The 12,984-nt window shown below is 40.7% G+C and overlaps 1 protein-coding gene across 1 annotated transcript; it reads left to right on the forward strand.

The window, feature by feature from the left end:
• Nucleotides 1-953: 953 nt before the first annotated feature.
• On the forward strand, nt 954-12,524 carry tgfa (transforming growth factor, alpha). Its single transcript, XM_062545027.1, has 6 exons — nt 954-1,333; nt 3,000-3,188; nt 5,323-5,437; nt 6,239-6,388; nt 8,453-8,562; nt 9,977-12,524. The coding sequence occupies exons 1-6, from the start codon at nt 1,294-1,296 to the stop codon at nt 9,982-9,984; spliced, it is 612 nt and encodes a 203-aa protein (XP_062401011.1). The 5' UTR covers nt 954-1,293; the 3' UTR covers nt 9,985-12,524.
• Nucleotides 12,525-12,984: the final 460 nt, after the last annotated feature.

Below are 12,984 nucleotides of genomic sequence, written 5' to 3' on the forward strand. Positions count from 1 at the left end.
TCATCGCACTGCACTTGATGCATATTTTTCTGTATATATATACTGTATATACACACACACACACACACACACACACACACACACACACTTGGTGTATCGGTCTCTGTGTTCCATAAGCACAGGCAAATTCCTTAAGGGAGTATAGCAACCTGGTCATTCTACTTCTGAGTCTATGGTTGTCTGGCTGCTCATGCCTTTTAATGAAAGACACTTTTCTTATTGTGCTAGTAAACCTATAATGCACAGGCCTGCAAGAGGAGGTCATAGGGCAATCAACGAGATTTATAGAAAATAGGCCATAATATTGGCCAGAAATAGGCCACAATATTGGACGTGTCCACTTAGCCTAACAATGCATAGCTATCTGTTTACATGATGATGGTGGTGGTTGCACTTCATTATAACTCCAACATGCGCCTGAAGCTCAAACCGAGATCAAATGCCTAACCAGAGATCCACAGAGAAATGGCTGCGCTTTTCGAGGATGAGGTCCTGTTTAGATGAAGCAATCATAAGCACAGCTCTATGACAGTAATTAGACAAGATCAGAAAGTTCAAGAGATCATATGGAGTGAAAGAGCAGAGTCAAGAAGGTCGAGCTAGAAAGCGTTGAAACAAATTTGCGGGGCAATATGAAAGACGTCTGCCGACCAAACCACATACGAAATATGAAAATTTGAAGATTGAGTTATCTTAATAAGATTCTTGTGATGAGAGGTATTTCTGATTAAACATAACTCATGAACAAGCTATTTCTGGAGAGAAAATAAAGATATCGCCAGTTGGTGAAACTTGCCTATACCCCGCCTCCATGTCTGCCATCGCAAACACATTCCTCACCATGCTGTCAGTCACCCATACGTTCCTCTCCCTCTCCCTCTCCCGACGCACACGCGCAACCATATGGTAATTCCGTCATTCCGGCACATCAGCGTAAGACCAAGGTAGTTCAAGACAGAGAGAAGACTAATGTTCACCTCAATATTGCGTATGTCTTTGAAGCAAGGGAAATAAATGTGCATGGTACAATAGTATCTGCATCTCTGTAGTCAATTGACCCGAGAAGCTCCAAACTTGAAGAAAATTGTTATCTACTGGGTAAAGCAGGCTCATGGCTTTATCAGCGAGTGAGGAGATCCTTGCTCAGCTTATTTCACCTCGCCAGCTAGGAGCTGAACTCCAAATGAAGCGCGTGTCACCACAAAAATCGATGGCCTTGGACTATAATATTTTTTTCAGCGCATAATCCACTCAAGTGCGCCGACGGGTCTTGGTTCTCACCACAGCCTTATAATGAATCTAGTTTTTTGGGATACGATTTTTCTCCTTACAGGTGAGTATTGGGAAACGCACCGATGCCAAAGTTTGTTTGTTTAGCCGGCTGAATCCAGAATTACCAATTGCTACCGGATTTATTGGGTATCTTGAAGTAAAACCAACTGAGCTTTAAAAAAAATCATTTTGCTTGGATGATGTTTGTAAAATTATTGGAAGAATGTGAGGGGAGTATGTTGTTTCCTGGGTTCGTTGACACCAGTATTTGGAGTGTTCTAAATTGACCCAAATTAGAAAAAAAAGATGAGGAAGAGGACACAGAAGAAGTCAACAAACTCGTGTTAACTGACAGAGAGTAGAATACAGACAGTCAAGTTGTTCGAATACAACTGAACTCAAACGATAGTCACAACAACAGTGAATTGGCACGACTGTGATTATCTCTGTCCATGGCTTTACCACAGAAAGGTCTTCCCCCTCGTCATTAATAAGTTTAGGTAAGCTTAGGTTAAATTTAGATCCATTGTTGTAGGTCCTTATTCAGCTGTCTCAAGTGGTAGTCTATAGGCCTACACTTTGCCTTCAGAGTAATGCAAAGCAGACTTGGGCATAGGATAGACTCTTATCATTAACATCTACCAGCAGTGACATGAAATACTGCTTCACTGTTGTCATTTTTTGTTTAAATCGTTGTTGTGTGAGCATGTTGTAGGCTATACGACGATTGTTTGTATCTCTATTTAATTTAGTTGCTGCGTCCCCCCTTCCCAACAGCCTATTTTGAAATTCAACAAACCCATAGCAGGTAATAATGGAGGGTTTCAAACATGAGTCATGGATATTGCTCATGTGCCATCACAAAAAATAACATGAAATGCGTATGCTGCAGAGTATTGCGGCAAAGCGCAAATAAATTGATAGGATTTTTTCCAATTTAAAGCATTTTCACACAGCCCCCTTTTACCTGATTTGTGAGAATACCAACGTAAAGAGGAGCTCTTTGATATTGGCTACTGATGAGTTTCATTTTTAGGTGTTAATGGAAGACATGAACAGGCAACATGTAAGGAAGCTTAATGATTACAAGTGAATATTAAATCTTTGAATTATCATTAGTTGTTTTGCCCTAGGCTTACTTACATTCTCCAGTTTCAGAAAGGAGATTTATCTAAAGCTTGATCCACTTGTGATTCTCTTACCCACACATGATACAGGGTCAAATGTAAGGATGTAAATCGCTAGTAAAAAGAAGGCTACCTGCCCCTCCCTGCTTTATGATGCGTATTGTGTGGAGGTATGAACAACTTAATTGGGACCATTGGAAAACGTGGCACACTCAACACACTTATGCAGGCAAGACTCTGAATACAGAAATGATATAATCGACAACCAATAATGGAATTAAATGGGAGTATTTGTTGGTCTCAGTTAATTGTATAGATCAGGGTATTTTGACATGTCTGAAATGAAGTGGACTTCACAGTGATGCTATTTATTTGTTTCTGGATGAGCTTGTCAAACTCGACATGCCTTTATCGCTATGCCTGTTATCACCCTGCTGGAAAGATGTACAGACAGATACATTTGCAGATCCAAAAGTCCCCTTTTGATCCTGTGACCCTGTGAAGGGGATGTGGAGCCAGCTCTAAGCAGGTGCCATGGCTCCTGTCGGAGTCTAAATGCAGACCAATGACTTGAAATATGCTTTACATTCCATTTCGCAGGGTCATTTTTTAGCTATGGACAAGTCCCAGAAAATTCTACTTCAGCCTCAACCACACAGTCCACTCCGACCACACCAGCCACACCGACGGCAAGTCCAGCCACCAGTACTGTGCCCAGTCCTACCGTGAGCTCCACCACCACCACCACCACCACCATCTCCTCAACCACAACCCATCACCCAGTGAGAAGTGAGTGCTCATTCTTCAGGCTTGACTGGAGATGCCTATGCATGACCACTTGTTCATTGTGTATGTGAGACGGTCGTCTATGGCTGTTGTGTTTGTGTGTGCCCTCTGGTAACAGTTGCAGGTTGTTTTGCTTCTGCCAGACGTGCTCATGCATGCAATGTCTGATAGATTTAATGCATCTTATTATGAAGCCTATTAAGCCAGTAACGCACACAATGTTTGAGTAGAATGGGCAGCCAGTACTGATTAGGCGGAAATCCGTGTGTTCATGGGAAAGGAACTCTTGGGTAATGGCTGAGTTAAAGCTTCGCTTCATTCTGTGGGTTGCGCTCGGCCAAAATGCCACCGAGAGAATGACCGGACATCTGTAGGACATCTGCCTTAGGGACACAGGGCTTTTACTGCCATGGAAAACTGGGGCCGATACAGGAATACTGGAATTCAAAGCTTGCTTCGTGGCCTCTTATGCTATTCTCTCTGTCTTTTTCTCTCTCTGGTTGTCTTATTCTCCCAACCTAATTTCACCTTTCACTCTTTCCCTCTTTCCCCAGCTGTTGTATTTTGACGTGTACTTTGTCAATAGGTAAACATCATCTAACAAATTTAATTTTATTCTGGCACTGGAGCTATTTATCTTTTCTGAGTTAGATTGTTTGGGCGGACACGCTATCTTCATCAATAATCTGGAGAATTGTCTAAGGAGGCAGAGAGAAAGGGGTGGAATGAGGGAGAAGGCTGAAAAAAGAAAGACAGACAACATTCAACCCTTTTGCTGATTTGAAACGGTCATGGAAATAATTCTTATCTTGATATGAAATACTACACAGGAATGGAGACTATGAGTCTGACGTCCCCATGAATAGCGTTGTGTAGTTCTGGGTGGTTGCATGCCCACAGCGCACGTGTGCTGTTGCCTTTAGCCTCTCTTGACCTGCTTTCCAAGGCCTTTGTTGAGTGATGACACAGGGCCAGTAATGACAAGTAGTATAGACGCTGTCCATATGGTTTATTGGCACAATATTTACTTTCTGTTTATTAATTTGTTTTAATGTAGAAGTTATTAAACAGGCTATTTACTTACAGCTGTTTTCTCTGTTAGTTGGGCTGCTGGATGGCAGCTTCAATGTTGAAGAGATCGATATGGAATCATCCTCATATGAATTGATGTTATCCAAGAGGAATTATTGAAATGTCTTTCGAAAAACTCCCTTAGGGAATGGTAAACGTACCACTTTTCAGATGGGTTTTAAGTCCGTAATGGTTTTTGCTCTGCAAGATCACATAGCTGAGGACACACCATTGAGAAGAAGAATGTTCTGCTAATTGCTTGGGCGCCCATTATTCTGGTTGACGATAAGGTTAAGTAATTTGATTTATTTTTAATGAGAGCCTGGACTGACCTTTTTTCTGACCATCTCTGACCATCTTGATCGTGTATGTACTTGTGGGCAATGCTACCGTGTGTATATGCATGTTTTAAATAGATAAAATATAATGTAATATGATAAATGAAAATAAAAAATGTACAAAATAAATTAAATGATTGCCTTAAAAACAGGTAGCCATGTGTTTGTAAGCATGTGTGAGTGAGACACTACAATACTTGACACTGCAAAATTTGATATCGTTTGTGAAAAAATAGCACATTGTTATTGCTTACATTTTTGTTTTGTAAAAGCTTATGAGCTTATGTGATGACAAGGCTATTTTCTTGTATATTCAATGTACTATTTTGATGTGCATTTTGTATATTGTACCAATGCTTCATATGCAGATGTCATAGAACCCAGCGGGTCAGTATTGTAGAGCTTCTCATAGGAAAGGCTACAGTGATATTGCCTTTCATAAATCTGAGGGAGTTTCATTTCTTTTTGTAAAATATGGACTTTTGATTCCGCTCAAACCTGAGATATAAACATTTTAGCATATTCAGTCCGTATAGATTTGAATGAGTTTTCCAAGAATGTATTATGCCTTTGAAAACTAATGCAGACTTTTTTCTAATAATGACGTCTGAGGTGAAATATGATCTGGGAGGGAAGCCTTTTGTTGCAAATGGAATCCTGTCGGTGCTGGTTGTTGGTGTATTGCTATGCTTTTGACACCTGTGTCTGTGTGACTCTACCCCTGCCAGAGTTTGTAGCGGCGGCGGTCCACTCCCACTTTGATGACTGTCCTGACTCCCATAGTCAGTTCTGTTTCCACGGCACCTGCCGCTTTCTGATCCTGGAGGAGACTGCGGCGTGTATGTGAGTTCAAAACACCTGATGCTCCCGCCAACAGATATATCAAGAACTCAATATGCCAGTCATTCTTTCATTGGCTTTCACTGAAATCAAATGGATGTCTTAATTTCTTTTGTCTGGCTAACCTCGATTTCCTGAGAGAGCATTTCATTTTGAATAGAGGTGATAACGTAATGATGTTTGAAGTTGGAGATTAGCTTAATTGGATCGTTTAAAAATCATGGCAGGATTCTCAAATGTGATGAAGAGTGCATTACTTGAAGATGACTTTCTATCGGAGAAATCCACTGGCTAGTTAGAACCGCTGGCTTTACAGAAATGCGTAGCCCAGGCATACAGCTTTTGTCTTTGGTTGGCTGGGAATGCTGATGCGATGGACGAGGGAAGGATCATTAGGGGACACACGGATGCAGGAGATTGGTTGACTTTGTGGAGACTCAAAAGAGCACAATGGAACTCAGGGGCTGTTGCCAGCACAGCAGATCTACCATCAAAGATATTAACTGGTCTTTTAGGTTTCATGGGATTGTAGATCTCGGTCCTCTATGTGTCTACGTTGTCATCCTGCCATTTGTACCCCTTACTTTGCTACTTTTAACCCTTTCAATTTTTTTTTATATGGTCATTCTCCCCCCTCTCTCTCTCTCTCTCTCTCTCTCTCTCTCTCTCTCTCTCTCTCTCTCTCTCTCTCTCTCTCTCTCTTTCTCTCTCCCCAATACACACACACACACACACACACACACACACACACACACACACTCACACACACACTTTTCCTCTCTCCCCACTCCTTCACCCTGCCAGATGCCACCCGGGTTTCGTTGGGATGCGCTGTGAGCATGCTGACCTGCTGGCGGTCGTGGCCACCAACCACGGCCAGCACACGGTGGCCACCATGCTGGTGCTCTGTGTGGTGGGATGCGTGATGCTCATGCTGCTCTTCACCCTCCTCAAGTGAGTAGCCACTTCCTCATCCTCTTCCTCTTCCTCTTCCTCCCGAAGTGCCGCTGACATCAATAATGCACAGCCTAAACAGTAGATCAGTCCTTGGGGTTGTTTTTTTGTTTTTTGTTTTTTTGCTGGAGGAGTACACAACCATCCCAAAGAATTTGGTCTCCACTCTAATCCAGCACACCTGGTTCTAATATTCAGGTTCTCCTAACGGGCTTCATTAGCGGAACGAAGACCATTTTAGGGTACTAACAGCATTTGGCATGAGTAGTTCAGCAGGGGATTTGGCCTGGTTTAAAGTGTCATTTCTTTCAAACACTTTAAGTACTTCTTTGATGCTGGTTTTTATGAACACATAAACCACTGAATCTAGCCTTAAAATGCTAAAGGCCTGTCATTCTCAACCTGGGTATTTTCTCTTATTGATTGTGCTTTTTAAAACTAGACGTACCGCAAACTGGTTCAAAATATGAATGTCATTCAGTGCTGCACATTCTCTATGGAAATAGAAGTCACACTTGTCAATTTCTCTACATCTACTCATCCCCTACTGTTGCAACTTTTGAGTGAGTGAGTGAGTGTGTGTGTTTCTCTGTGTGTGTGTGTGTGTGTGTTCGCTTGTGAGTGTGTGTGGGGGGGTTAATGCATCTGTGTGTCTATGTGAGTGTTTGCCTGTGTGTGTGTGCGCACGCGTTTATGTGTGAGCATGTCTGTCTTTATGTGTGTGTGTGACTCTGTGTGTGCGTTTGGGTGTGTTTATACTGTATGTATGTTTCTGTCTGCGTTCGTGCATGCGTGCATGTCTTTATGTGTGTGTGTTTTGTTTTTTAATATTTTGTTGTTCATATTAACCAGTTTAAATGATCTTTGAATGATCTGAATGGTACATCGTAATGATGATCTGAATGGTAAATCGTAATGATTTATTATAGATAAAGATCAAGATGAAAATCATTCACCTGGAGATATGCTTATTGATATCTGTAATTGACTCAAATTCCTTTTAGAATGTCATTATCTGAAATGTTGGATTAGATTTAATCAGAGTCAAATGCCATCCTTTGGGACGATCCAAAACGCATGGTCAGTGGGGATAAGCTTAAATATATTTTGGGGTGTGTCCAGTTCATATTCAGGGTGGTTTTATTATCAAGCGTTGGTCACATTGTTCAGAAAGGTTGTTTTCCTTTTTCTCAATCAGTCATGGGTGTGTTTTGGGCGTAACATCTTTTCAACCAATGAGAGTGGGCTGTGTTATTCCCTTTAACAGCAAGCAGCCCAAACAGCACAAACAGCGCATCTGTATTTTGCTAGTCAGTGGAGCATTTGAAGGAATCGGTTTGCATGCGCGACAGTGTACAGAACACAGGGATGCCACTAAACCTTGATTTACTGAACCCTGTTTGTGACTACATGCATTCTGCACTCGGCTATTATTTGAACTCAAAGGCAACTATCATCACGGTAGCCTCATAGGCAAAACAGTTCCTGAGCGAACCTGAGGACTCTTTGTGCGAAACGCGTTGTTCGCTCTGAATAAAGTGTGAGTAAAAAGTCAGTGTGCGGTAGAATGATTCTTTTTCTGTTATGATTTACACGATCCTGCAATCTACCTGCACATTATCAGGCAGTGCGTGGTACCGGAGTGATTATGAAGTCCTACATAGTTGTTTAATTGTGTATTCTAGGAAATATCAATCAAATTGCAGTTGTGTTGTTTTGATTGAGTAAAGATAAATCAAATAACAATATCCAAAAACATTTCTACTGAAATTACTGGGGGAACAAATTGTAAAATAATATTTCTGAAAATTCATTAAAATGGTGGATATAACATTTTGGAACCAAACTCAACCTATCTAATGAATGGCAGGATCGTACCGGTAAACATCTTTTTAGCACTCCTTTATTTCAATTTTAAAGTTTCATGTAAACTGCATTTAATGGTCAACGATCACCTGGGTCCATAATATGTTACCAGACACTGGTTATCACTTGACCCTCCTCCCTCTCTCCCTCTCTTATTCTCTCTCATTCTCTCCCTCTTTCTCTGTCTGTGTGGTGCAGCTGCTGGTGGAGGCGTGGAGGTTGTGAGAGAGGCCGTCTCCTGCCCTGCTTCTCTGAGAAGCCCAGCAGCATACTGAAGGCCAGGACCTCCTGCTGCCACTCAGAGACCGGTACTGCACTCCACAATCCCATACTTCCAACCTTTTGGCCCTGCTTTAGTTTGTGTTTTAGTTTTTCGCTTTGTAAGCACATTGTCATTCTTGTCATATTTGTCGTGGGGAGCTTAATTATACGTGTCAATGGGGGATCTGGGTTTTGTCGTTCAACGTCGAGTTGGACTGGGGAGGTGAGATGTGCAAATGGCCTGCTGAGCTCGTTTTGCTGAAGCGTTCATGTTCACCTGGTGGCCCATCTGTCTTTCGTCCTCTCCGAGAGGACGGCACAAAGACAAACTCTTCTTTTGGCTTAAGTTCTGTCAAAGCAACTGATGTACGTTTTGTCTCTTGTTCTGTTTCGCACTGTTCGTTCCATTTGTTATTAAATTCCTGCGTGCTCTGTCGGCTCTGAAAACAGACTTTGGGTGGGATACTCCGTATAATAAAGCGGAGAGATTTAATGGCCTTCACAAATTATTAAAACAAATCCATGCCTATGGGCGTAAGATTGGACCAGAGTTGTACAGAGCTTGAGGGCTTGTCAGTTTTGCACGATGACAACCTTACAGGTTTGACTGAGATCATTTGCCCCCTTGCAAGGCACCGGATAGCCACACAAATATATGCAATTAGAATTGGAATTGTAGGAATCTTGGACAGTCGGGATCTCTAATTATCCTGTTCATAAGGTTGCTGTGTTTGTGGGGTATGGCTTTCTTTATTGAATTAAATTTGGCAGCTGAAAACTTCTTTTTCATGGCAGTAGCATATATGAAAGACTCTGTAGTTATATGGAGGTCATTGTTGCCATAGTTGCCATTGAGTCAGTTCTCTGTCTGTTTTTTTTCTGGAAATACTGTTTTTTTTACTGTCTGCCTTTTAAATCACCTTTTCTTTTATTCCTTTCTCTGCACATCTCTCCAGATTATGTTCCCTATGCACGAGGTATCATCTTGTGAATTCAACTGTTTCTAGATAGTACAGTAATACTGGCAGTAAAAAGTATTGCTCATAATGCATATGCATCATTCAGTGATATTCTGCAAGTCGTCAAAGGAGGGAAAAAACGAAGTAAGACTACTCCTACATTTATCTTTTTGTCAGAGTTAAGGCTGTGGTTGCCGTAAGAAATAATCTTGGGACACCAGTGTGAGACAGATCATTTTGATCTGCAAAAAGGACATCCGGGCCATATTAAGTCACCAAGGCTCCAGGACAATAGTGAATACTCATCAAATAGAAACTGCTTAGTGTTTTCCATTGTCCACAAACTGTTTGGGATATGAGCAGTATTTTATACCTGCCAGTGTAGAAGTCAGCACTATTTTTTATTAAAGATAATGCTCCACAAATGTTCCGTTCCATCGTGATAGTTTTAATGAATATGCTGTGAGAATGTGTGTTTGACTGGATGTCTTTTTTTTAACAGTGGTGTGAAAGCTGGGTCTGCTGAGTGCCTCCAGCGTCCATCCCAGGGCCACGCTTCCCCCTCCCAGACCTTCGCCTATTACATGGACAAAACTTGGAGTCAACCTCAGACAGGCAGTCTGCTCCGAGTGATGGGACTTAGGGAAGGATGCAGTCATTTTCTCAGTGGATTTGGACACCAAGTAGACCTGTTATGCAGATGGCAGAAGGACCTTGCGTGTCTCTCTTGCATGTCAAAATGTCCCTGGACTTACTGGGATTGCAGACATAGCGAGAGGACAAGGGTGTGAAACAAGACTGAAGGAAAATATTCACCACAACAGAAGATACAAGCTAAGTATTTGAGTTCAGTGGACGTCTGACAAATGATTTATATCATACATCTATAAAACCCAGCCTGAACAGTTACCTAACCCAGGATATTTTAGGGTCTCAAGAATGAATAATTAGGAATGTGACCTTTTAATTGCACATATACTTGACCCTTAAGGACATTTGAAAACACTCCAGGTTTGTCCGCCATTTTTGTCTTTTAAACATACATATATATATCACTTTTTAAAAAAGCAGTCACATGCTGGAAAAAAAACAAGCACAACAGTATTTTAGCCTTTAGTCTATATGGTGTTTGACACTGACAGAGGAACAAAACCTCTTTATTAAATACTTTTATTTTTAGCATCTAATAATGAGGGGTTTACACATTTATGTCACATGGGGACAAAAATGGGACCTGAATTTGCAGCCTGGGTGTCGATTATCGTGAGCTGAGCCCCAATGCACAGAAAATAAGTAGAAGGATGATGACCACTTCAAGGAGAAATCGAATGCATGTACTTCAAAAACTCCTTTTCACATCAAACACAATGAAAATGAACTCTTTAGGTATACGGTGGTTGTGGATACTTTGGAGAGGAGAACTCTGTTGCTAAAACATTTGTCCATTATAGTACCCTTTATTGACATCCTAGTTCATAATTAGAGCAACATATTTTTCTTATCTTTGCACTTTAAGCACACACAGCCTTCAGGACATATTTGACATGGCTTAAAGATGTTCAATTTCTTTTCCTGGCATTTCTTGAATTTAGTAAGCAAACAGCATCTTTGTTTGAATAACATTAATACCTAGGGACTTCTGCAATGTTTGTATGAAATTGGTGTCCCCCACATTTGTCTTCACTTGATCACATTGAGCACTTATGGATTTACACATTAGGGGATAAAAGCTAAACAGACAGGATTTTCCACTATACCTAGAATCAACCAAGATCACTCTAGCCAATCAACTCCTCGCAGTTACACTTGAATGCATGTAGTCAGCTATGCCAAATTTGTATTGGTTTACAGCTGACCAAATGCTCCCTGCCTCAAAACAATGACTTGAACTTGAACTCCATAACAAAGTTCTATTCCATATTTCATGTCTTTCATGTATAGTTGAAATGTTATCCATCATGTCGTTCTAATTAAGAATCTTCATCTAGTAAGTAAGTTTAAGCACATTTGATCATAACGTCTATTTTATTGTAAGAGTTATAGCTATTAAATTGGTGTACTTTTGTAATAGTCTGGTTTATCTAGATAAAAGCACCACTAACAATTAGTTGGATTGATCATACTATGTGGAAAGTCCTGGACTAGAGGTTATCACTGTTCCAAAGCTTTCTGTTGATAAGCAGACTGCAGCATTTTCCCCAATAAATTAATTTCACTTCCAAATTTAACATTTAAGATCCCTTGTAAAGCTCAAAGTATATATGCACTCAGCCCACCAACGTGAGAAACACACAAGAGCACACTAGCACCATAGCACAAAATGTTTTAAACAAAGCCGCCATGCTAACTAATATTCTTAAGGAATGTTGTGGGCTCTGCAGAAGTCGCAGTGACCAGCCCTGTTTGTAAAGCACCTCGGTGTCAATTCTGGAGCCTGGGGGAGGTGTATATGACTCTAGTGCTGATGTGCAAAGGTTTTATCTGCTTGGTAATTATAGCATTCCTGCATATTGAAGGGGGTGCGTAATGGACGAAGAACAGATTTGTGCATCTTTTTTTTTTTTTTCTTTTTGCCTTTAGAACAGTGTAGTGGATGGAGTAGGAAGTCAGCAGGACAACAGAGAAGGGAGTTCCCTTCTGTCCTTATATAGACTCCTGTGGATAGGAGAAGAGCTGAGAGTGTCCGATGTCCTGTCAGCTGTTTGTTCACAAGAATGTACTATATTTTTTTTTATTATTATTATAATCAATGTCCAAATAGCTTAAAAGAAAAAAAGAGAATATTGTAGAAAAAAAATAGAAAAGAAAACAAAAAAACAGTTGAATCCTGTGAAATACCTCAAATGTCTGCAAACATGGATGATGATGTGGCTAAACATATTTGTGGATACATTGTGTTTATTGGTTTATTTATTTAAGTTGCTTGATTGTTGTTTCAGCTCTGCTTGTTATGTGACTCTATGTAGAGCTGAGCTGAAGTAGGAGTATGTAAGATCAGTGAAGATTACAATCGAAAGACTCTACACGTTCTCCATGTTGGGGATCGAGAGATTATTACATTGCATGTAAATGCAATGTACTGTTATCCCTGTTCTTTTTATTATTATCGGGATAATTATTCTTCCTCCGACCAAAATCAACGATTTATAACGCTAAAACCACTTAACCGTTTGACGTCATTCAAGCACTCCTACAAAGATCTTGCAACGGAGATTTGACGATTGTATTTTTGACATTTGTGAACTTCATACTTTTTGAGATATTTACGATAAAAGAGTTTAAAATTCCCATAGAATTTACATTGAGATCCTTTGGCGGCAAAGACTAATTGTTACGTCAGTGCTCAGCTGTCAGTAATCAAGGATCTTTGATCCAAACTAAAGCCATGCCATCGCTGCAACCTGAATTTTTTGTCTAGCCTACTCATTAAACTGTAGCTGCGTGCTGAGTAGGCTACTAATAGCTATGAAAACATTCTACCATGCCATAGCTGCTGTAAACCAGGACGTT

This window comes from Sardina pilchardus, chromosome 9 (genome assembly GCF_963854185.1).
Source record: "Sardina pilchardus chromosome 9, fSarPil1.1, whole genome shotgun sequence".
NCBI classification, from domain to species: domain Eukaryota; kingdom Metazoa; phylum Chordata; class Actinopteri; order Clupeiformes; family Clupeidae; genus Sardina; species Sardina pilchardus.